Source organism: Pseudophryne corroboree, chromosome 3, assembly GCF_028390025.1.
Source record: "Pseudophryne corroboree isolate aPseCor3 chromosome 3, aPseCor3.hap2, whole genome shotgun sequence".
NCBI classification, from domain to species: domain Eukaryota; kingdom Metazoa; phylum Chordata; class Amphibia; order Anura; family Myobatrachidae; genus Pseudophryne; species Pseudophryne corroboree.
Window position 1 is genome coordinate 348,423,251 of NC_086446.1, and position 25,855 is coordinate 348,449,105.

Below are 25,855 nucleotides of genomic sequence, written 5' to 3' on the forward strand. Positions count from 1 at the left end.
GAACCAACCTATTGTGGTGCCTGTGGCTACGGGGGACTGGGAGGACTCCAAGTCTCTGGATGTAGTCAGGGCCTTAAAGATTTATGTAGCCAGGACGGCTAGGGTTAGGAAAACAGAGGCTCTGTTTGTCCTGTATGCAGCCAACAAGGTTGGCGCTCCTGCTTCTAAGCAGACTATTGCTCGCTGGATCTGTAACACGATTCAGCAGGCTCATTCTACGACTGGATTGCCTTTACCGAATTCCGTAAAGGCCCATTCCACTAGGAAGGTGGGCTCTTCTTGGGCGGCTGCCCGAGGCGTCTCGGCATTACAGCTTTGCCGAGGAGCTACTTGGTCGGGTTCAAACACTTTTGCAACATTCTACAAGTTTGATACCCTGGCTGATGAGAACCTTGCGTTTGCTCAGTCGGTGCTGCAGAGTCATCCAAACTCTCCCGCCCGGTTGGGAGCTTTGGTATAAACCCCATGGTCCTTACGGAGTCCCCAGCATCTTCTAGGACGTAAAAGAAAATAAGATTTTAAACCTACAGGTAAATCTTTTTCTCCTAGTCCATAGAGGATGCTGGGCGCCCGTCCCAGAGTGGACTACATCTGCAAGACTTGTATATAGTTGTTGCTTTCATAAGGGTTATGTTACAGTTGGAATCGGTCTTTGACTGATACTGTTTTTTTTGTTCATTCTGTTAAATGGTTGCGTATATGCCAGGTTATATGGTATGATTGGTGTGGGCTGGTATGAATCTTGCCCTTCGATTAACAAAATCCTTTCCTCATATTGTCCATCTCCTCTGGGCACTATTCTCTAACTGAGGTCTGGAGGAGGAGCATAGAGGGAGGAGCCAGTGCATACCCATACTAAAAGTTCTTTATAGTGCCCATGTCTCCTGCGGAGCCCGTCTATACCCCTATGGTCCTTACGGTGTCCCCAGCATCCTCTACGGACTAGGAGAAAAAGATTTACCGGTAGGTTTAAAATCTTATTTTTTTTGCAGAAGACTTTGAATTTTGTGAAAATTACATAAATATTTTTACTAATTCTAACATGTCATTATTTTTTTAGTTAACCCAAGTGGCCAAAAATGTGTAGGGGACACTGATGATGCTGGGGTATAGCCTGGTGAGCTGGAGTTTGGTCACCAAATAGTTAAGATTTATTTCCCAGCACTGTTTTGGGGTGCTGCTTTTTTCCAGATCTTAGGATTTATTTTTTTACTCCTTTTTTTTTAATTTATTTTTTATTTCTCTTACGTCCTATTGGATACTAGGGAACTGTACTTTAGTACCATGGGGTATAGATTGGGTCCACTGGAGCCTGGCACTTTAAAATCCTTTAGTATATGTGTGTGCTGGCTCCTCCCCTCTATTCCCCTCCTACCAGACTCAGTTTAGAAAAAATGTGCCCAAGGTGCCTTTTTCTGTAGCTCCAGAGTTTCCTTTATTTATTTTCAGGTAGTACTGGTTGGCAACCAGTCTACCTGGTTCGTGGGACTTAGAGGGGAGACCAAACCAACCTCCTGAGGGTTAATGGTTCATAATCCCAGCTGACAGGACACTGAGCTCCTGAGGTGCTATTTCACACACCATACTGTGTGTGTCCACGCCAGCAGCTAGCCGCCACCCTCTAACAGATGCCGAAGATCGCCAGGTGCGGTGAGTGATAACCAGGGTCCCGGTTAGCGGCCCCCGGTGCAGTTTGGCGGCATCTCACGCGGCGGTCACGAGCTGCGGTGCCTGCCGCGGACTACACTGGCTAAGCGGGATCATCCTCCACAGTGCTCACTGTCAGGCATTGTGTGTACTGTTTATGCTAATTCAGCTAGTTTAAGCATTAGTTGGACTGCGCGCCATTACAGGGGCGGGGCTTCCCAGAGATCGGGCCTAGAGTCGGGAAGGCGCTATTTCCTGCTGCTGCAGATCATTAACTCTGCATGCACGCTGCTCCTACACGGACCAACGCTGTTGCAGACTCTACTTGTACTAGGGGGTCATAGCAAGGAGGGAGTACATAAGCGGTATCTCCACTGCACATCTATAAGGCGACACACATTTTCACACACGGCACTGCTGTGTTCTGTGTGCTGGTCTCCATTTCTCTGTGCCACTCCAGGGGCTCTCTTGGGTCTCTGTAGAGGTGTTTTTTCAGTTAGTTGCTCTGTACTACAGTTGTGTACAATATGTCTGTTGACATGGTTATGTGTGCTGCTTGTAACTCTACTCCTTCAGCGGGGTTCCTCATGTGTGAACAGTGCTCCTCATCTCCACAGGGACACAGTTCACAGGCACCTGACTGGCTAGATACTTTTAAAAGCATGATTCAGACTGTGAATTCAGAATTAGCTGCAGCTAAAATGGAGAGACAGGTGTTAACAGTCTATTGATTGTATGTCCAAAGCAGCAGATAGCAGAAAGGCTTCTCAGCCCCCTCTGTTTCACATAAACGCTCACTGCCACAGGTGCTCCAGTCTGATTCTGATCAGCCTGTTGTGGATGGTGAGGATATGGACGAGGACAGCTCTCTGTCCCCTGTGATGGATGGATAAATGCGATCATTTATGCTGTAAGAGCGGTTCTTCAGATACCAGGAAGCAGAGCTGGATGAGGAGTTGTACTTTACTGTTAGACCCAAGACCTCAGCCACTTTTCCTGTGTATAAGGAATTAAACTCCCTGGCCAGGGAGGCATGGGTAAACCCTGACAAGAAATTTAAAACTCCTCAGAGATTTTTATCTACTTTTCTCTAACGTCCTAGTGGATGCTGGGGACTCCGTAAGGACCATTGGGAATAGACGGGCTCTGCAGGAGACAGGGCACTTTAAGAAAGAATTTGGATACTGGTGTGCTCTGGCTCCTCCCTCTATGTCCCTCCTCCAGTCCTCAGTTTGAATCTGTGCCCGGACGAGCTGGGTGCTACTTAGTGAGCTCTCCTGAGCTTGCTATAAGAAAGTATTTTGTTAGGTTTTTTTATTTTCAGAGAGATCTGCTGGCAACAGACTCTCTGCAGCGTGGGACTGAGGGGAGAGAAGCAGCCCTACTCACTGAAGATAGGTCCTGCTTCTTAGGCTACTGGACACCATTAGCTCCAGAGGGATCGTACACACGATCTCTCCCTTTGTCGTCCGATCCCGGAGCCGCGCCGCCGTCCCCCTCGCAGAGCCGGAAGACAGAAGCCGGTGAAAGAAGCAAGAAGACTTCGAAATCGGCAGCAGAAGACTCCAGTCTTCACTGAGGTAGCGCACAGCACTGCAGCTGTGCGCCATTGCTCCCACATTAAACCCACATACTCCGGTCACTGTAGGGTGCAGGGCGCAGGGGGGGGCGCCCTGGGCAGCAATTAGAGACCTCTTTGGCAAAAGTTTGCATAATATACAGTACAGTTGGGCACTGTATATATGTATGAGCCCCCGCCAAAATTGTACATGAAAGCGGGACAGAAGCCCGCCGTCGATGGGGCGGGGCTTCTTCCTCAGCACTCACCAGTGCCATGTTTTTTCTCCACAGCACCGCTGAGAGGAAGCTCCCCAGTCTCTCCCCTGCAGTTACACGGTAGAAGAGGGTAAAAAGAGAGGGGGGGGGGCACATAAGTAGGCGCAAAAATAAATATAAACAGCAGCTACTGGGTTAACATTAAGTTACTGTGTTATTCCTGGGTTAATAGCGCTGGGGTGTGTGCTGGCATACTCTCTCTCTGTCTCTCCAAAGGGCCTTATGGGGGAATTGTCTTCAGATGAGCATTCCCTGAGTGTGTGGTGTGTCGGTACGTGTGTGTCGACATGTCTGAGGTAAAAGGCTCCCCTAAGGAGGAGATAGAGCAAATATATGTGTGTGTGAGGGTGTCTCCGTCGACAACGCCGACACCTGTTTGGATATGTGTAATTAAGTGCTAAGGTGAATTTATTGCACAAAAGATTAGAGAACAGACAGGAAATCTACCCATGTCTGTCCCTATGTCGCAGAGACCTTCAGAGTCTCTCAATGCTCACTATCCAAAATAATAAACACTGATATCGACACGGAGGTTGACTCCAGTGTCGACTACGATAATGCAAAGTTACAGCCAAAATGGCAGAAAAGTATTCAATATATGATTATTGTAATAAAAGATGATTTGCATATCACTGATGACTCATCTGTCCCTGACACGAGGGTACACATGTTTAAGGGGAAGAAAGCTGAGGTAAATTTCCCTCCTCTCATGATGAAAATTAGTCCAAATAACTAATTTCGGTCCTTTAATGGCCCATCTTTGAGAAAGGCCATTAAAGGACCGAAATGCGTTATTTGGACGAGGAACAGTGAGGGGTGTATCTCGGGACAGGAGACTTTAAGCTGATATGCACAGTGCGGTGGTGCTGGGCCATTCAGCCTAGGACCCCAGCTACCTTCTTAAGCTAGCCCACCGCAGCTACGGACTATGGTGAGAGATTGTTTTCCATTTAAGGAGGACTCAAAGCACTAAAAGCACTTTTACCAAGTCACCTGGTTCCCATCTACCTCACCCCAACTTGCACTTTTGTTTTTATCGTATATTATGTACCATACCCAGTCTGGGATTGTGTTTTAATAAAATATTGAGTTTTTTGTGTATTCAAAATTTGCACATGTTGGTCCTATCATTTAGTACCAAAAAGTACTAATTAGCATCTATGAATATTGTGCGCCAGGGGTCCTATATTACCTCTTTTCTGTTTGCACATTTTGGAGATTAGTGTTTATCTCCTCTATATTGGACCCAGGCAGCACCATTTTCAGTACTGCGCTCACCTGAAAGTACTCCATTCGCTTGTTTATATGTAAAAGAAAAAAAAATGAGAAGCACATGGCTGGACGCCATTTTAGCACAACTTTCTTGTGGTTCTTCCAGGAATTTAGTGTCGTTCCTACAACACACGGCCACTGGAGGGTGCAGGGGTGGTGTTAGGATTTCTGTGAAGCACGTATTTAACAGATTTTAGTGTGTGCACTTCTGACTTATACACACTTTAGTCAGACGTGGAGACTTGTCTTTCACTGTGTACCTGTCTCTGCAGGATTATTAATGCAAAATCAAATAAGCAGCTTGTTGGCAATGTCTGTGCGACTGTTACCTAACGGACTTCCACTTGCACAGTGTGAATACGAGTTCAAATACGGACATCTACCCTGAGCCTCCTTGGGCAAATATGGCAGGTGTGATGACTGAGTTAAAATTGGCTGCTGTGCGAAGAGATCATAAGGCGCCTAGATCTGACTCTAGGGTTACGCCGTCTGACCTGCCAGAGTGAGCTGCTCATGGGTACTGGACTTTGCAAGGTTTACAAAAGTCCAAGTCTAGCTCAGTTTCTAAGAGTAGTCCTCATTGGTCGCATAATTTACCAGTTTCAGCTGGGTTGCATTCTGACGATTCAATGCCAGAACTTATATATCAGGGGGAACAAGGCCAGGAGTCAGATAGTGAAGTTATTGATAGCCCGGCTTTTCATAATCTCATCAGGGCAGTACACCAGGTTCTAAATTTTACTGAGACTAAGGAACCTCTTTCAAATTATGAAGTTGTGTTTGCTAAAACACAGCGAGGTATTTGCTAAAACACAGCGAGCACCTGTGTGTGTGTGTGTGTGTGTGTGTGTGTGTGTGTGTGTGTTTTTTCTTTATTCTGATTCTCTTACTAATCGGTTTTCTGGGCCATAGTATATGATAACTAGATGGGAGAATCCACCAACAGTGGATTCCTCTGTGTCAAAACTTTCCAAGACGTTAACCATTCAGTCCCAGCTGCAACTACGCTTAATGACCCGTGAAAGCGTAATCTAGAAGCTATGTTAAAGTCAATGTATACAGCAGTACGGGTGTTGCGTAGACCTGCTTTAGTTGGTGTTTGGGTTAACGACGCTATAGTTGCATGGGCAACGCAGCTCACATTGAACCTACTGGATATTTCCTTAGACCAGTTTCTACTTCTTGCTGATCACATCTGTGAATTTGCTGAATATTTAGGTATGGCTTCTATGGACGTGAGCCAGGTTAGTTTTCTGCTTTCAGCTTCACTGACACTTTGTCTACATTCTTCGCAGGCAGAGGCAAAACAAGGAATAGAAGTGCTTCCTTACACTGGCGATATGTTATTTGGTCCTAAATTGGACAAATAGATTTCTCAGGCTACAGGAGGAAAGTGTTTTCCTGTCATTGCCGCATCAGTTACTAAAAGGAAATACGCTGGACCAGCGGTAAAATCTTTTAGCCCTCAGTCCTTTTGAGGCCGTGCTACAGGAACAACTATACAGAGTAGACGTGCTGGAGATCGTGGTTTTCAATAAACCACTAACTGTCGTCAGAACACCAAGGCCGCTGACAAGCCAATGGCATGACGGGCTTCCAGCCTTCAGTTATGGGAGCACGTCTTCAGATGTTTCACTTGGTGTGATTTCAGTCATCCACAGATCGGTGGTTCCGCAATTTAGTGTTTAAAGGTTACAAAATAGAGTTCAATGGTCTACCACCATTGCGGTTTTTGAAGACAGGCCTGCCTGTGTCTGGAGACAGGTGGTTCTGCACACCGCAATTCAGTCTCTCGTAGATGCAGCAGTTTTGATTCCAGTTAACCAATCAAGGTGGTTGTTCCAATCTTTTTGTAGTACCAAAGCCAGACGTCTCGGTCAGACCGAAATTGAACCTAAAGGGGCTCAATCTGTACGTCAGTTACTACATATTCAAAATGGAATTCCTGCTGTCAGGGATTGCAGGTTTACAACCACAGGAATTCATCATTTCGCTGGATCTCAAGGATGCGTACTTACACATTCCAGTTTGGCCACCGCATCAGGCATACTTAAGGTTTGCAGTACAACAAACTCATTATCAATTTCAGGCACTACCGTATGGCCTCATCAGCGCCTCGGGCTGTGATGTCTGTGAAAAGTGATGTCTGTGATAATAGCTCATCTCAGATCCCTGGGAGCGATAATAGTTCCGTACTTAGACTACATTCTCATCGAGGCTCTTTCTCAACACATACTCCTTCAACATGCCTTACTAATGTACAATGTACTAGTTCAGCACGGTTGGATTGTCACCTTCTAAAAATTCCAGGTTTGTCCTGTGACACAGAATTCAATTTCTAGGACTGAGTCTGGATACGGTGGATCAACGAAGTTACCTGCCAGAATAGAAAGCACAAAGTATTCGTCATCTGGTACAGTTAGTGCTCAAACCACAGACAGTCTTGGTGCACTTGTGCATTCGACTTTTAGGAACGATAGTGGCGTCCTTAGAAACACTCCACTTCGGAAGATTTCACTTGCGTTCTTTTCAACTGGATCTTCTCACACAGTGGTCAGGCTCTCATCTACAGATTCATCAGATGGTGCGCTTGTCTCTAAGGGCCAGAGTATCACTCTCTGGTGGCTCCACATACACAATCTCACCGCGGGAAAACGGTCCGGAGTCTGGAATTGGATAATTCTGACGACGGATGCAAATGTCTTCAGAGGTTGGGGAGCAGTGGTCTTACATTGTCGGCTTTGGCACTATGGTCAGGCCGTGAACGATTACTGTCAATAAATGTCTTTTAACTAAGCGGAATTTACAAAGCTCTGCAACAGGCAGTTCACCTACTCCAGTTTCAAACTGTTCAAGTTTAGTCACATAACACAACAGCAGTCGCATGGCCATGTGAGCAGTTGCTCAAATCCTAAATTGGACCGAGCATCACAAAGTTATATTGTTGGCATGGTTCATTCCAGAAGGGAACAACTGGGAAGCAGATTATCTCTGCCGTCAGGACTTTCATCCAGGAGAATGGGCTTTACATCCAGAGGTGTTCGAGATGTTGGTCTAGTGGTGGGTTTACCCACAGGTGGATCTAATGGCATCTCGCCAAACTCATCAACCACCCCAGTATGTGTCCAGAACAGGAGATCCAAAGGCAGTGGCAATGGATGCTCTCACAATAGCGTGGTCGTACAGCCTTGTGTATCTATTTCCAACATTTCCGCTGCTTCCTCTGTTGCTAAAGTGGATCAAAAGAAAATCCACGGCAGTCATGCTAGTGGCGCCTCATTAGCCTCGGAGAGCGTGGTTCTCGGATCTCCGCGGCCTACTCGCAGATAATTCGTGGCCGCTTCCACGACATCTTGACCTACTACAGCAGGGTCCATTCCTTTACCCTGATTTAGCGTGGTTGTGTTTGACGGGGTTGCTGTTGAAACCGCTCTCTTAAAATGGGAGGGCATTCCAGAGTCGGTTATACCTACATGTTATGTGATAGGAAGCCAGTTACAGCAGCTCATTATCACACAGACTTTGGCGAGCTTATATAAGTTGGTGTGAAGCTTGGAAGTTTCCAACTTCTTTCAAGTTATCCCTTCTTTTGCTATTTTTACAGGCGGAGTTAGATGCAACACTACGTTTAGCTACACTAAAAATGCAGGTCTCTGCCTTGGCAAAAGGGCCTTTAAAAGAAAATTGAAAACAGTTCACACTTTTTCCTGCAAGGTGTCCTCAGAGTACAACCTCCATTTATACCACCTACAGCACCATGGGACTTGAATCTAGTTTTAGATTTTTTTGCAGTCTTCACTTTTTGAACCCTTTCAACAAGTGGATGTTAAGTTTCTAACGTGGGAAACCGTGTTTCTCCTAGCCATAGCTTCAGCAAGGCGTGTTTTAGAATTGGGTGCCTAGTCATGCAAGCCAGCGTATCTGGTATTTCATGATGACAGAGCGGAACTTCGGACGAATCCCGCTTTTCTACCAAAGGTAGTATCTTTCTTTCACATCAAACAACCAATCGTAGTTCCTGTTTTTTCAGAAGGTTCAGGAACTCCAGCTACTTTGGATGCGGTACGCGCACTCCGCGTTTATGTAGCCTGAACATCAACAGTACGTAAAACGGATACTTTATTTGTTCTCTATGATGCAGTCAAGATAAGGTGGCCACTTCCAAGCAGACCTTGGCTAGATGGATTAAGCTAACTATTTGTCAAGCGTACTTTCATGTTAGTCTACAACCGCTTGCATCCATTTCAGCACATTCCACGCATTCTGTGGGAACGTCATGGGCAGCGGGTCGTGGAGCTTCTACGACGCAACTTTGCCGTGCAGCTACATGGTCATCATTGCACACGTTTGTGCGATTTTACAAGTTTGATACTTTTGCTGCATCAGCATGTAGCTTTGTCCGTCTAGTGTTACAGGTGCCAACCAGCTCTCCCGCCCAAGTGGTAACTTTAATACCGTCCCAAGAGTACTCCAGTGACACCTAGTGGATGAAAAGAAAAAAGGATTTTGGTACCAGATAAATCCTTTTCTTTGAATCCACAGGATGCATTGGACGCCCGCCCAGAGTAGTTTCACCTGGCTTGTGGTAAGTTCAGTAGGTTTTATGGTAACATATTCTCACGGACTTGTTCGAATGTTACAGTGGTTATCTATTGTCCTGGCAACTTTATAGTTGTCCGTTATATTATGTTATATGTAATTCTCCATTGTTCATCCTTTCTTTCGCTCCTATTCGGCTAAGCAAAAAACACTGAGGCATCTTGGGAGTATGGAGGGGAGAGAAGGGTTACACATTTAAATATTTAAATGTGCCTATCCCTGCTATCGCACCGTCCGTGTCCCAAGAGTACTCCAGTGCCCCCTGTGGATTCAAAGAAAAGGATTTATCTGGTAAGTACCAAAATCCTATTTTTACCCTACATAATACTACAAACTTAACCCCACAAAATGATACCGACAGTATATTAGTCTATCCTATACTGTCACACAACACCCATGCTGTGCAATAGTTTACACTACCATACTACACAGTACTGCCATTCACACCAACATATGCTGCACGCTGTAAAATATTACACTACACGAACTGTCCATGACCCCATGGCGATGCTGCCAGATGAGCTAATCTGGGCACTGGCCCTAGCAAAGTCTGTGTAGGGTCTTGCTTAGTTTGCCTCTATAGAGGGTACTGTAGTGCTCTGATCCTGGGGAGAGTCTTATTCCAAGGGCTCCTCATAAGAAAAGGATGCAGTTGCAGAGAAATCCAACTGTTATTGCTTTTAATCAGCTTACTGTAAGTGTTAGTTGACTACTTGTTGTCTTGGATTTGTGATACTTCACGCACCATCATTATCCACACAGGGAAGTTAGTAGAATCCTTGTTAAAAAAAAACACATTTCTCTGACGTCCTAGTGGATGCTGGGAACTCCGTAAGGACCATGGGGAATAGCGGCTCCGCAGGAGACTGGGCACAAAAAGTAAAAGCTTTAGACTAGCTGGTGTGCACTGGCCCCTCCCCCTATGACCCTCCTCCAAGCCTCAGTTAGATTTTTGTGCCCGAACGAGAAGGGTGCAAGCTAGGTGGCTCTCCTGAGCTGCTTAGAAGTAAAAGTTTAAATAGGTTTTTTATTTTCAGTGAGTCCTGCTGGCAACAGGCTCACTGCATCGTGGGACTAAGGGGAGAAGAAGCGAACTCACCTGACTGCAGAGTGGATTGGGCTTCTTGGCTACTGGACATTAGCTCCAGAGGGACGATCACAGGTTCAGCCTGGATGGGTCCCGGAGCCGCGCCGCCGGCCCCCTTACAGAGCCAGAAGAGCGAAGAGGTCCGGAGAAAGCGGCGGCAGAAGACGTTCCTGTCTTCAAATAAGGTAGCGCACAGCACTGCAGCTGTGCGCCATTGCTCTCAGCACACTTCACACTCCGGTCACTGAGGGTGCAGGGCGCTGGGGGGGAGCGCCCTGAGACGCAATAAAAACGATATAAAAACCTTATATGGCTAAAAAAAATGCATCACATATAGCTCCTGGGCTATATGGATGCATTTATCCCCTGCCAGTTTCCTGAAAAAAGCGGGAGAAAAGGCCGCCGTGAAGGGGGCAGAGCCTTTCTCCTCAGCACACAAGCGCCATTTTCTTTCACAGCTCCGCTGGAAGGACGGCTCCCTGACTCTCCCCTGCAGTCCTGCACTACAGAAACAGGTTAAAACAGAGAGGGGGGCACTATTGGCAGCTAATATATAAATACAGCAGCTATAACAGGGAGTAACACTTATATAAGGTTATCCCTGTATATATATAGCGCTCTGGTGTGTGCTGGCAAACTCTCCCTCTGTCTTCCCAAAGGGCTAGTGGGGTCCTGTCCTCTATCAGAGCATTCCCTGTGTGTGTGCTGGGTGTCGGTACGATTGTGTCGACATGTATGAGGAGGAAAATGATGTGGAAGCAGAGCAATTGTCTGTGTTAGTGATGTCACCCCCTAGGGAGTCGACACCTGACTGGATGGTAGTAATTAAAGAATTACGTGACAATGACACCCCCTAGGGTAGATAAGGCGCTCACACGCTTATCAAAACAAGTGGCGTTACCGTCTCCTGATACGGCCGCTCTCAAGGAACCAGCTGATAGAAGGCTGGAAAATATCTTAAAAGGTATATACACACATACCGGTGTTATACTGCGACCAGCGATCGCCTCAGCCTGGATGTGCAGCGCTGGAGTGGCTTGGTCGGATTCCCTGACTGAAAATATTGATACCCTGGATAGGGACAGTATATTATTAACTATAGAGCATTTAAAGGATGCATTACTATATATGCGAGATGCACAGAGGGATATTTGCACCCTGGCATCTAGAGTAAGTGCGATGTCCATTTCTGCCAGAAGAACGTTATGGACGCGACAGTGGTCAGGTGATGCGGATTCCAAACGACATATGGAAGTATTGCCGTATAAAGGGGAGGAGTTATTTGGGGTCGGTCTATCGGACCTGGTGGCCACAGCAACGGCTGGAAAATCCACCTTTTTACCCCAGGTCACCTCTCAGCAGAAAAAGACACCGTCTTTTCAAACCCAGTCCTTTCGTCCCTATAAGGGCAAGAGGGAAAAAGGCCGCTCGTTCCTGCCCCGGGGCAGAGGAAGGGGAAAAAGACTGCACCATGCAGCCTCTTCCCAGGAGCAGAAGCCCTCCCCCGCTTCTGCCAAGTCCTCAGCATGACGCTGGGGCTCTGCAAGCAGACTCGGGCACGGTGGGGGGCCGTCTCAAGAATTTCAGCGCGCAGTGGGCTCACTCGCAAGTGGACCCCTGGATCCTGCAGGTAGTATCACAGGGGTACAAATTGGAATTCGAGACGTCTCCCCCTCGCCGGTTCCTGAAGTCTGCTCTACCAACGTCTCCCTCCGACAGGGAGGCAGTATTGGAAGCTATTCACAAGCTGTATTCCCAGCAGGTGATAATCAAGGTACCCCTCCTACAACAGGGAAAGGGGTATTATTCCACGCTGTTTGTGGTACCGAAGCCGGACGGCTCGGTGAGACCAATTTTAAATCTAAAATCTTTGAACACTTACATAAAAAGGTTCAAATTCAAGATGGAGTCACTCAGAGCAGTGATAGCGAACCTGGAAGAAGGGGACTATATGGTATCTCTAGACATCAAGGATGCTTATCTCCATGTCCCAATCTACCCTTCTCACCAAGGGTACCTCAGGTTTGTGATACAAAACTGTCATTATCAGTTTCAGACGCTGCCGTTTGGATTGTCCACGGCACCACAGGTCTTTACCAAGGTAATGGCCGAAATGATGATTCTTCTTCGAAGAAAAGGCGTATTAATTATCCCTTACTTGGACGATCTCCTGATAAGGGCAAGGTCCAGGGAACAGTTAGAGGTCGGAGTAGCACTATCTCAGGTAGTGCTACGTCAGCACGGGTGGATTCTAAATATCCCAAAATCACAGCCGATTCCAACAACACGTCTACTGTTCCTGGGGATGATTCTGGACACAGTCCAGAAAAAGGTGTTTCTCCCGGAGGAGAAGGCCAGGGAGTTATCCGAGCTAGTCAGGAACCTCCTAAAACCAGGACAAGTGTCAGTGCATCAGTGCACGAGAGTCCTGGGAAAAATGGTGGCTTCTTACGAAGCGATTCCATTCGGAAGATTCCATGCAAGAACTTTTCAGTGGGATCTGCTGGACAAATGGTCCGGATCGCATCTTCAGATGCATCAGCGGATAACCCTATCTCCAAGGACAAGGGTATCTCTCCTGTGGTGGTTACAGAAGGCTCATCTTCTAGAGGGCCGCAGATTCGGCATTCAGGATTGGATGCTGGTAACCACGGATGCCAGCCTGAGTGGCTGGGGAGCAGTCGCACAGGGAAGAAATTTCCAGGGCTTGTGGTCAAGCATGGAAACGTCTCTTCACATAAATATCCTAGAGCTAAGGGCCATTTACAATGCCCTAAGTCAAGCAAGGCCTCTGCTTCAGGGTCAACCGGTATTGATCCAGTCGGACAACATCACGGCTGTCGCCCACGTAAACAGACAGGGCGGCACAAGAAGCAGGAGGGCAATGGCAGAAGCTGCAAGGATTCTCCGCTGGGCGGAAAATCATGTGATAGCACTGTCAGCAGTGTTCATTCCGGGAGTGGACAACTGGGAAGCAGACTTCCTCAGCAGACACGACCTCCACCCGGGGGAGTGGGGACTTCATCCAGAAGTCTTCCAAGTGATTGTAAACCGTTGGGAAAAACCAAAGGTGGACATGATGGCGTCCCGTCTCAACAAGAAACTGGACAGATATTGCGCCAGGTCAAGGGACCCTCAGGCAATAGCGGTGGACGCTCTGGTAACTCCGTGGGTGTTCCATTCGGTATATGTGTTCCCTCCTCTTCCTCTCATACCAAAAGTACTGAGAATCATAAGAAGGAGAGGAGTAAGAACGATACTCGTGGCTCCGGATTGGCCAAGAAGAACTTGGTACCCGGAGCTGCAAGAGATGCTCACGGAGGACCCGTGGCCTCTACCTCTAAGGAAGGACCTGCTCCAGCAGGGACCTTGTCTGTTCCAAGACTTACCGCGGCTGCGTTTGACGGCATGGCGGTTGAACGCCGGATCCTGAAGGAAAAAGGCATTCCAGATGAAGTCATCCCTACCCTGATCAAGGCCAGGAAGGATGTAACTGCAGAACATTATCATCGCATTTGGCGAAAATATGTTGCGTGGTGTGAGGCCAAGAAGGCCCCTACGGAGGAATTTCAACTGGGTCGTTTACTACATTTCCTGCAAGCAGGATTGTCTATGGGCCTAAAATTAGGATCCATTAAGGTTCAAATTTCGGCCCTGTCGATCTTCTTCCAGAAAGAACTGGTTTCAGTGCCTGAAGTTCAGACGTTTGTCAAAGGGGTACTGCATATACAGCCTCCTTTTGTGCCTCCAGTGGCACCTTGGGATCTCAATGTAGTTTTAGGGTTCCTAAAATCACATTAGTTTGAACCACTTGCCACAGTGGATTTGAAATATCTCACATGGAAAGTGGTAATGCTGTTGGCCCTGGCTTCAGCCAGGCGCGTATCAGAATTGGCGGCTTTATCCTATAAAAGCCCTTACCTGATATTTCATTCGGATAGGGCGGAATTGAGGACTCGTCCTCAATTTCTCCCTAAGGTGGTTTCAGCGTTTCACATGAATCAACCTATTGTGGTACCTGTGGCTACTAGGGACTTGGAGGACTCCAAGTTGCTGGACGTAGTCAGGGCCCTGAAAATATGTTTCCAGGACGGCTGGAGTCAGAAAATCTGACTCGCTGTTTATACTGTATGCACCCAACAAGCTGGGTGCTCCTGCTTCTAAGCAGACGATTGCTCGTTGGATTTGTAGTACAATTCAACTTGCACATTCTGTGGCAGGCCTGCCACAGACAAAATCTGTAAAAGCCCATTCCACAAGGAAGGTGGGCTCATCTTGGGCGGCTGCCCGAGGGGTCTCGGCTTTACAACTTTGCCGAGCAGCTACTTGGTCAGGGGCAAACACGTTTGCTAAATTCTACAAATTTGATACCCTGGCTGAGGAGGACCTGGAGTTCTCTCATTCGGTGCTGCAGAGTCATCCGCACTCTCCCGCCCGTTTGGGAGCTTTGGTATAATCCCCATGGTCCTTACGGAGTTCCCAGCATCCACTAGGACGTCAGAGAAAATAAGAATTTACTCACCGGTAATTCTATTTCTCATAGTCCGTAGTGGATGCTGGGCGCCCATCCCAAGTGCGGATTGTCTGCAATACTTGTATATAGTTATTGTTACAAACAAATCGGGTTGTTTATTGTTGGAAGCCATCTTTTCAGAGGCTCCTACGGTTATCATACTGTTAACTGGGTTCAGATCACGAGTTGTATGGTGTGATTGGTGTGGCTGGTATGAGTCTTACCCGGGATTCAAGATCCTTCCTTATTATGTACGCTCGTCCGGGCACAGTATCTTAACTGAGGCTTGGAGGAGGGTCATAGGGGGAGGGGCCAGTGCACACCAGCTAGTCTAAAGCTTTTACTTTTTGTGCCCAGTCTCCTGCGGAGCCGCTATTCCCCATGGTCCTTACGGAGTTCCCAGCATCCACTACGGACTATGAGAAATAGAATTATCGGTAAGTAAATTCTTATTTTTTTTCTTCTCCTTCAGCTCCACAATAGATTATATACATTGCATTGCATGGAATAACCTTGAGCATAGGTTTCAAGTTACCCGTAGATTAGAAATCCTTTTCCCTTTGCATAAGAAAGATATAGATCAGAGACATGCCTTAGGTCGACATGAGTTTTTTTACAATTTTTTAAAAACTTTTTCATACTTTTAACAATCCACGTAAGTACGATTAGAAATAGTGACCTGCACAAAGCATGGTGAGAGAAGTGAGCCATGCAACGGGACACTGTGCGTTAATTAGGGTTCCCGGTCATATTACAGGGTAAACTACACCCCAAAAAAAAAAATTTTTTTTTAAAAACTCATGTTGACATTTTCCTGTGTTGACCTTTTCTGTGTTGACCGTGTTTGTAACATGAATGCTGCTCTTGCAGAACTGTTCAGTCAATGCTATCCTAATTCCAAACGTCACAGAACTTTGTAGGGAATGATAAAGAGTCTGATTAGCAGCTGTTGCATATTTGAGTCACTTTTCCTATTTATCCTGGCTTAACAAGTCTTTCAAATAGTGGCTGTTGCAACTCTTGTGCAAGTGTTTGCAGCCTAGGAAGCCCGACTAGTGTCCTCAGTTGAGCACATCGACTGCTTATTTTACAAAAAACATTGCTCTAATTTCTAACATTAATAAACAAGGATTTTTGCTACTTTTACTAGTAGCATATATTATGCACAAGATATACTTCTCTCATCCACATGCATTACTCGCTCCCATTCATAATTACAGGAATTTTTTTGGGCTGCTTCCTCTGTGGTATACCCTCCACGAACAATAAGAATCTCCTATTGTATCTAAACCTTTTCAAACATTCCCTGAAAACTCATCTCTTCAGACAAGCTTATTAGATTACAGGACCGCCTACATAACCTTCAAAAGATATCCTACCCAATATCCTCGCATATTTTATCTTTCTTTCTTTAGCATCCACAAGGGATATTGGGGAATCTAGTACGATGGGGGTATAGACGGGGTCCAAAGGAGCCAGTGCACTTTAAATTTCTTCAACTGGGTGTTCTGGCTCCTCCCCTCTATGCCTCCTCCCACAGGCAGTTTAGAAAAAAAAAGTGCCCTCAGGAGAGGATGCACATCTCTGCAGCTCCAGAGAGTTTTCTTCAGTTTCTTTCTTATGTTTGTTATTTTCGGTATGCTATTTTGGGCAACAGCATACCTGCACCGTGGGAGTTAGTTTGGGGGGGCGGTCACCAGCCTTACGAGGTGCCGAGCCGCTTCCCCGCTGCAGGACCAACGTCCTGCGGGGTTGTTCAGTGGGGCACTGCGCCTTGGCTGTCACAGCCGCAGCACGCTGCACACCCCTAACGCTGCCTGAAGGTGACATTGGTGGTGAGTACACACTGGGGGCCCTGCTAGGGAGGTCCCCCGGTTCACTGTGCGGCTGACTACAGTCGCGGCGTACGGGGGGGATCCCGCTAAGATACCCCGTGTAGACTGGCACAAAAACGCTTTGACTAGCACTTGTGTGGTGATTTTAAGCTAAATGGAGACTTTGCCAGTATAATCTATCACTATAGCTCTGGTGCCATTGGAGGGGGCAGAGCTACAACAGAACGGGATCTGAGGCGTTTTGGTGACTACTACTGCTTACTGCAGCCATTCTCAGCATACACAGAGCTTCCTGACTCCTCAGCCACGCTGGATATCTGGTACAGGGGGTAGAAAAGGGAGAGAGACGCTATCTGGGTCGTCTCTAGGACAGAATTTGTTAGTGTTTACTGAAATATAGTTAGCTGACAGCCTCACTGGGGCTGTACAGCTATGGGTGTGCTGGTGTCCTTCTCTCTCTGCGTCTCCTCTCACATACAGTAGGGCAGGCTTGCAATATAACTGTCTGTGTATGTTATTGTGCTTACTGTGAAACATGGGTTAACACAAGCTGGGCAGTGTATGCCACACCAGATTCTCTCCATTATCATCTGATTTTATTTCATGTGAACAATGCAGCCTATCTTCACAAATCAGTGAAGGGGCTGGGGGAGAGGGTCCAGAGCCCCACTGGCTAGGGTCTCTAAAAACTATGATGTCAGATATGTTATCCCAGCTCTCTGCTAATGTACAGAAAACTCAGCTACTACAACAGGCTGCTGCTGATTTAGCTGCTAGGGTGAATGCAACACAGCCCCCCCCCCCCCACCCCCTTCCTCTCTCTCATGCAGGTCCACAGAAGCGTGGGTTACCTGCTCTTCTCTCTGATACAGATGAGGATATACAGCAGAATGGGGATGACTTGGATCCCGTTAGTGGGGATCCCGATTCTGCTCAGGGTATTGAACCCCGAATTCTGGCTATAAGGGACGTGTTAAAGCTCCCTCTATAGGACGTTGCATCACGGCAGTCATTTTTCTATATACAAAACAAGCCTAATGTCACTTTCCCTGATTCTGCAGAGTTAGATGACCTATTCAAGCTGGCCTGGAAAAATCCAGACAAAAAATTCCACATGTCCAAAAAGTTTATTGCGCACTTTCCCATTTGCTCCTGAAGGTAGGAAATTTTGGGAGGAACCACCTGGGGTTGATGTCAGTCTCTCGCTTGTCCAAAAAGGCGGTGCTGCCTGCCCCCGGGCTCCTTTACCATGAAGGATCCTCGGGATAGAAAAATAAAGACTACACAAATCTATTTACATGGCAGCAGGTGTATCACAAAGGCCAGTCATTGCGGGTTGCTGGATGACCCATGGCATTCATTCCTGGGCCACTCAAATTTAGGGGGGCCTCTCGGGGTATATGCCCTTGGTCACTATGGTGACCCTCCTAAAACACATTCAGGACACTACACGTGTCCTCTGTGATTCGTTCAAGGAGATGGGGAACATTAATGCTGCCATGGCAGTGTTGGTGCGCAGGGCCTTGTGGTCGCGTCAGTGGATTGAGGACGCAGAATCCAAACGTAGTGGGGAATCCCTCCCCTTTTGTGGGGAATGGCTCTTTGGGGTTGAATTAGATACCTGGATTTCCAGAGTTACGGCTGGGAAATCCACATTTCTCCCCTCTGGGGCCCCGACAGCGAGACGCTCCTGCCTGGGGCCATCTGTCCAGTCCTTTCGGTCTCACAGGTTTCGATCTAAGGCCAGAGGTGCCTCCAATACGTCTAGAGGCACCAGAGGTAAGTCCCGAAAGCCTGCAAGCACCAGCTCTCAGGAACAGTCCACCAGTTCTGCTTCCGCTACGGCCTCAGCATGACTGTGCCCACCCACCCCGAGGGGCTCTCGAGGTGGGAGCTCGACTGCGTCACTTCAGCTGCATCTGGGAGAATTCCTGCCAGGATACCTGGGTCAGATATCCCGTTTCTCAGGGCTACAAGCTGGAGTTCGACAGTACTCCTCCCCAACGATTTTTCAAATCCAGTTTGCCAGCTTTGGAGGATATGCAAGTTGTGTTACAACAGGCCATCTAAAAGTTGGTCCAGTCCCACGTCATTGTTCCAGTACCACTACCGCAACGCAGCAGGAGGCTTTACTCCAACCTGTTTGTTGTGCCGAAACCGGATGGTTCGGTCAGACCCATTTTGAATCTAAAATCATTGAATACTTACTTGAAGGTGTTCAAGTTCAAAATGGAATCCCTGCGAGCAGTGATTGTGGGCCTGGAAGAACAGGAATTCATAGTCTCCTTGGATATCAAGGATGCATACCTCCATATTCCGATTTGTCCGTCTCATCAGGCGTACTTGCGGTTTTCCCTTCTGGACAATCACTTCTAATTCCAGGCACTGCCCTTTGGCCTGTCCACAGCTCCTAGGGTATTCACGAAGGTGATGGCGGAGATGATGTTCCAACTCCGGGTCCAGGTGGTCAATGTTGTCCCTTACCTGGACGATCTTCTGATAAAGGCAAGATCTAGAGAACTTTTATTGCTCAATATCAACCGCACTATCCAACTTCTGTGACACCATGGGTGGATCCTCAACTCACAGAAGTCCCGCCTGGAGCCGACTCAGCGGCTCCTGTTCCTGGGGATGTTGCTGGATATTGTGGCCCAGAAGGTATTCCTACCAGAGGACAAGGCGAGAACACTTCAAGAGATGGTCCGCATGGTGCTCCGACCTACTCGAGTGTCCATCCATCTTTGCATAAGATTGTTGGGAAAGATGGTCTCCTCATACGAGGCGATACAATATGGGAGGTTCCATGCCAGAACATTTCAGTTGGATCTCCTGAGAAAGTGGTCCGGATCACATCTACCAATGCACTGGATGATTCTGCTGTCGCCTCAGGCCAGGATTTCCCTCTTGTGGTGGCTGCAGTTCTCCAGTCTCCTGGAAGGCCGGAGTTTCGGGATTCAGTATTGGACCCTCCTCACAAAGGATGCGAGTCTAAGGGGATGAGCAGCTGTCACCCAAAGGGCATAGCTCCAGGGCAGGTGGTCAGCCCACAAAAGCCTCCTTCCGATCAACATTCTGGAACTTCGGGCGATCTACAGTGCTCTGCTTCAGGCCTCTCCTCTACTCAGGGATCACGCGATCCAGGTACAGTCGGACAACACCACGGCAGTGGCGTATATCAGTCGACAAGGAGAGACAAAAACCAGAGCCTGCATGCGAGAGGTGTCAAAGATACTCCTCTGGGCGGAAAGAAATGCAACAGCGATCTTCATTCCGAGTGTGGACCTTCTGAGTCGTCACGATCTCCATCCGGGAGAGTGGGGTCTCCACCAGCAGGTGTTCCAGCAGGTCATCACCTGGTGGGACTGCCCGCAGATAGACATGATGGCTTTTCGTCTCAACAGGAAACTTCCCTGGTATTGCTCACGAACCAGGGACCCTCGGGCGACGGCCCGAGGGTCAGGATTGGCATCAGAGGGCGTGGTATGCGGATCTTCTGGACATGTCCATCGAAGACCCTTGGCCTTTGCCACTAGAAGCAATCTTCTTCAAGGACCGTTCGTTTACCCGGACTTACGTCGACTTTATTTGACGGCATAGTGGTTGAGCGGAACCTAGCTCACAAGGGCCTTTCCAAAAAGTTTATTGCTACCATGGTTCAGGCAAGAAATCCGGTGACGTCAAAACAGTATCATCATATCTGGAGGAGATATGTCTCTTGGTGCGAGGAGCGAACGTATTCGCCTGCTGAGTTTCACTTGGGATGTTTCTTACGTTTCCTGCAGGCTGGTGTGGATAAAGGCTTACGTCTGGGTTCCATTAAGGTCAAGATTTCAGCCCTCTCTATTTTCTTCCAGAAGAAATTGGCAGTGTTGCCAGAAGTTCAGACATTCTTGCAAGGGGTACTCCACATCCAACCTTCTTTTGTGCCGCCTACGGCACCCTGGTTTGTACCTCTGATGACGGTGGGTGACGATGATGTTACTGGCCCTAGCTTCTGCTCTACATGTCTCAGAATTGGGGTCCTTGTCGTGTAAAAGTCCATACTTGGTCTTTTACGAGGACCGAGCAGAGCTCCGGACTAGGCAACAGTTCCTGCTGAAGGTTGTCTTTGCGTTTCACTTGAATCAGCCTATTGTGATTCCGTCCAGTTGTTGCGCTTCTGCTCCTCCGGAGGCATTGGATGCTGTGTGAGCCTTGAAGATCTATGTCATGAGAACGTCTGGGATCAGAAAGACTAATTCTTTGTTCATGCTCTATGATGCACAGAAAAAGGGTTGTCCTGCTTCAAAGCATTTCATTGCTCGTTGGATTAGGCTTACTATTCAACAAGCCTACGTGTCAGCAGCCTTACCTGTTCCTAAATCTCTGAAGAGCCACTCTACGAGATCAGTGGGTTCTTCTTGGGCAGCTGCCTGTGGAGTCTCGGCCTTAAAACTTTTCCGAGCTGCTACCTGGTCGGGGAAGAACACTTTTGTGAAGTTCTAAAAGTTTGATACCCTGGCCAAAGAGGATACCCAGTTTGGGCAAGCGGTGCTGCAGCAGTCTCCGCACATTCCCGCCCGTTCTGTAAGCTTTGGGGCGTGCCAATAATACTAGATTCCACAATATCCCTTATGGATGCTAGAGAAAATAGGATTTTAACCGGTAAATCCTTTTCTCGTAGTCCATAAAGGGATATTGGGCGCCCGCCTCAGTGCGTTGACTTTTCTGCAGGTTCTTGTTATGCGGTTACCTGTTCGGCTGCTGTTACCAGTGGTTGCTGGTTGTTATATGTTAGTGGTGTGCTGGTATGTAAATCTCACCACTCTTTATCATATTTCCTTCTTTCATATATGTCCTTTATCCTTCGGGCACGTTTTTACCTATAACTGCCTGTGGTAGAGGGCATAGAGGGGAGGAGCCAGCACACCCAGTTGAAGAAATTTATAGTGCACTGGCTCCTTTGGACCCCATCTATACCCCCATCATACTAGATTCTCCAATATCCATTATGGACTATGAGAAAAGGATTTACCAGTAGGTAATTAAAATCCTGTTTTTACATCTTCCTGATCCTAAGCCAACATCACTTGGCGTAGATCATACAGCCCATTATGAACCTTTGAAATTTGGAAGGACTATTATGCAATAGGTAGTACCTATCCTTGTGTATATTTACCTATAGATTGCAACCTTGCGAGCAATGCCTTCCTACTTCTCTATATCTGTCTTATTACCCAGTTTTGTTATATTACTGTTTCCAATTGCAATGGAATACACTGCACTATGTAAACTATTAATAAATAAGTTATGTTTCGTATTTGTTTATGCTACTTACTGCACAGTTGAATGCCACTATTACCCAGAGTAACACAAAATGTCATGTTGCTATGTTAGGAGAGCTTGTGGCCTTAAAGAAAGTGCGTCTAGATAATGAAAAAGAGGGATTCCCGATCACTGCAATCAGAGAGATTAAAATTCTTCGGCAACTCATACACTGTAGTGTCGTCAACATGAAAGAGATTGTAACTGACAAGCAGGATGCCCTGGACTTCAAGAAAGACAAAGGTAAGTGCAAAGTGCTGAAACTACACTTTAGTTATATGCCTTATGTGTCTATTAACCAGCTGATTGTAACAAAGCTTATTCTTGTACCTGAGGTGCCTTTTACTTGGTGTTTGAATACATGGACCATGACCTGATGGGGCTTCTAGAGTCTGGTTTGGTGCAGTTCTCAGAAGACCATATAAAGTCCTTTATGAAACAATTGATGGAAGGACTTGACTACTGTCACAAGAAGAACTTCCTGCACAGAGACATCAAGTGCTCCAACATCTTACTAAATAATAGGTAACAAAACATATATGGACACTGTACGTTTTTTGATGGCCATTGGGGGAAGGAACTAAAAATTCATATTATGCTGTCTTTTTAGTGGGCAGATCAAGCTAGCAGATTTTGGACTTGCAAGGTTATACAACTCAGAAGAAAGGTGAGACATAACCTTTGAGATATAGATATATATATGTGTGTGTATGTAGTTTTTATATGTTCGTATAATTAAGGCAAGTGTCTGCCATATTTAACCTTCAGTTCTCTGCTGTGTACCCATTATTTTATACAATTATCTACTGACATTTTTTTGGCTATAGTGTTGTTAAGATGTAATCCTATTCTGTTGTGGAACGTACAAGCTTTGTTCGGGCTAATGTTTGCTCTTCTTTGCAGCCGCCCATACACAAATAAAGTGATAACACTTTGGTACCGACCTCCTGAACTGCTTCTAGGAGAGGAACGATATACCCCCGCAATAGATGTGTGGAGTTGTGGGTAAGGTATAGCTGTCTGGGTATTGTTTCGAAGATTGTTGTAGATCCACATTTTGTCCTGTGTTTGTCAATCGAAAGACTAATACCCCTTTCACATCGCACAAATAACCCGGTATCGACACGGCATATTGCCGTGTCGAAACGGGTCAGTGTGCGATGTGAAAGCACTTTTGCCAAATTAGCGGGTCGCCTGACCCGGTAATTCAACCCGGTTAAAAAGAAGGATTATTACCGGGTTGAATACCGGGTCAGGTGCAGTGTGAATGGGAGCCGTTTCGATGCGACACGGCTCCCATTCACAGCATAGGGAGAGGCGGCGCAGGAGATGAGCTCATCTCCCAGCGCCGCCTCCACCCCCGCCCCTGCTGCTGCTGCACCCCCCGCTGCTATGACAACCGACACGGTATATTGCCGGGTCGGAAAGCCAGCAAAGAAGAGCAAATGCCGGATCCCACCCGGTAAGGACACGTTTCTCTTACCGGGTGGGATCCGGCATTTGCGATCTGAAAGCAGCATTAAAGATTTCTATTTTAAGTGTAGCTAATTTTTGTATGTTTCTTCTAAGCTGTATCTTGGGTGAACTGTTCACAAAGAAGCCAATATTCCAGGCTAATCAGGAGCTGGCTCAGCTAGAACTGATCAGGTAATTATTATTTATTTTAATATTTTTTTTTTGCACTGTGCATCACAGATGTGTACTGATTAACTCTTATGAGCTTAAATCCCTCTGCCTTCCACATATATTTTTTCATGTCTTAGGATTCTTTGTGATAACCAATTCTAAACTATGACAAACTAGAGATGTGCCAGAACTTTCAGTGAAGGCTTATTTTTTCTCTAGCGTCCTAAGTGGATGCTGGGGACTCCGTAAGGACCATGGGGAATAGCGGCTCCGCAGGAGACTGGGCACATCTAAAGAAAGCTTTAGGACTATCTGGTGTGCACTGGCTCCTCCCCCTATGACCCCCCTCCAAGCCTCCGTTAGATCTCTGTGCCCGAACGAGAAGGGTGCACACTAGGGGCTCTCCTGAGCTTCTTAGTGAAAGTTAGATATAGACGCCGACACGGATACTGACTCCAGTGTCGACGGTGAAGAGACGAATGTGACTTCCAGTAGGGCCACGCGTTACATGATTGAGGCAATGAAAAATGTTTTACACATTTCTGATAATACGAGTACCACCAAAAAAAAGGGGTATTATGTTCGGTGAGGAAAAACTACCTGTAGTTTTCCTGAATCTGAGAAATTAAATGAGGTGTGTGATGATGCGTGGGTTTCCCCCGATAACAACGGATAATTTCTAAAATGTTATTGGCATTATATCCTTTCCCGCCAGAGGTTAGGGTGCGTTGGAAAACACCCCCTAGGGGGGATAAAGCGCTCACACGCTTGTAAGGGCTCTACCTTCGCCTGAGATGGCCGCCCTTAAGGATCCTGCTGATAGAAAGCAGGAGGGTATCCTAAAAGGTATTTACACACATACTGGTGTTATACTGCGACCAGCAATCGCCTCAGCCTGGATGTGCAGTGCTGGGTTGGCGTGGTCGGATTCCCTGACCGAAAATATTGATACCCTAGATAGGGACAGTATATTTTTGCCTATAGAGCATTTAAAAGATGCATTTTTATATATGCGTGATGCACAGCGGAATATTTGTCGACTGGCATCAAGTCTAAGCGCGTTGTCCATTTCTACCAGTAGAGGGTTATGGACACGTCAGTGGTCAGGTGATGCGTATTCCAAACGGCATTTGGAAGTATTGCTTTATTAAGGGAGGAGTTATTTGGGGTCGGTCTTTCAGACCTGGTGGCCACGGCAACAGCTGGGAAATCCACGTTTGTACCCCAGGTCGCCTCTCAACATGAGAAGACGCCGTATTATCAGGCGCAGTCTTTTCGTGGACAAGCGGGCAAAAGGTTCCTCATTTCTGCCCCGTGACAGAGGGAGAGGAAAAAGGCTGCAGAAATCAGCCAGTTCCCAGGAACAGAAACCGCCTCTGCCAAGCCCTCAGTATACGCTGGGGCTTTACAAGTAGAATCAGGCACGTGGGGGGCCCGTCTCAATGAATTTCAGAGCGCAGTGGGCTCACTCGCAAGTAGACCCCTGGATCCTTCAGGTGATATCTCAAAGGTACAAATTAGAATTCGAGACGTCTCCCCCTCGCCGTTTCCTAAAGTCTGCTTTACCGATGTCTCCTTCTGACAGGGAGACAGTTTTGGAAGCCATTCACAAGCTGTATTCCCAGCAGGTGATAATCAAGATACCCCTCCTGCAACAGGGAATGGGGTATTTTCTTTATCATCCACTAGGGGTCACTGGAGTACTCTTGGGATATGGACGGGCGTAGCCGAACAAGGGCACTGAATATTTAAATTTAGGACCCTCCCCCCCCCTCCATATCCCCGAGTACCTCAGTGTACTCTCTGTGTTTTTTCGGTGCTCACAGCACGAACAAGGCTTGTGGTATATCCACACTTGGATTTTTATTTTTAAATTTTTATTTTTAATTTTTATTTTTACACTTAGCACATCCCTTCCCAGTTTCTGGAAAAACATGGGTCCGGGATAGTGCCGCTGCACGGGCAGCGAATGGCGTGTCGGTCCTCACAAAGAGCACCCTCACAGCCACAGGCGCTACAAGGCAGCGCATGGCGTGTCGGTCCTCACAAAGAGCACCCTCACAGCCACAGGCAGACTGTCTCCTACTGCAACTGGACGGAGATTACAAGCCCCGTCACAGCCAGGAGGAGAGCTGA

General features: G+C 47.1%; 1 protein-coding gene across 2 annotated transcripts in view; it reads left to right on the top strand.

Moving 5' to 3' along the window:
* The window catches only part of CDK12 (cyclin dependent kinase 12), a 341,865-nt gene that overhangs the window by 198,108 nt on the left and 117,902 nt on the right, over nucleotides 1–25,855 (top strand). For both annotated transcript variants that reach the window (XM_063959726.1, XM_063959727.1), the window contains exons 5-9: nucleotides 22,166–22,336; nucleotides 22,429–22,618; nucleotides 22,704–22,760; nucleotides 22,997–23,098; nucleotides 23,663–23,740. In XM_063959726.1, the coding sequence (XP_063815796.1) occupies nucleotides 22,166–22,336; nucleotides 22,429–22,618; nucleotides 22,704–22,760; nucleotides 22,997–23,098; nucleotides 23,663–23,740 (598 nt within the window). The remainder of the gene's footprint in view (nucleotides 1–22,165; nucleotides 22,337–22,428; nucleotides 22,619–22,703; nucleotides 22,761–22,996; nucleotides 23,099–23,662; nucleotides 23,741–25,855) is intronic.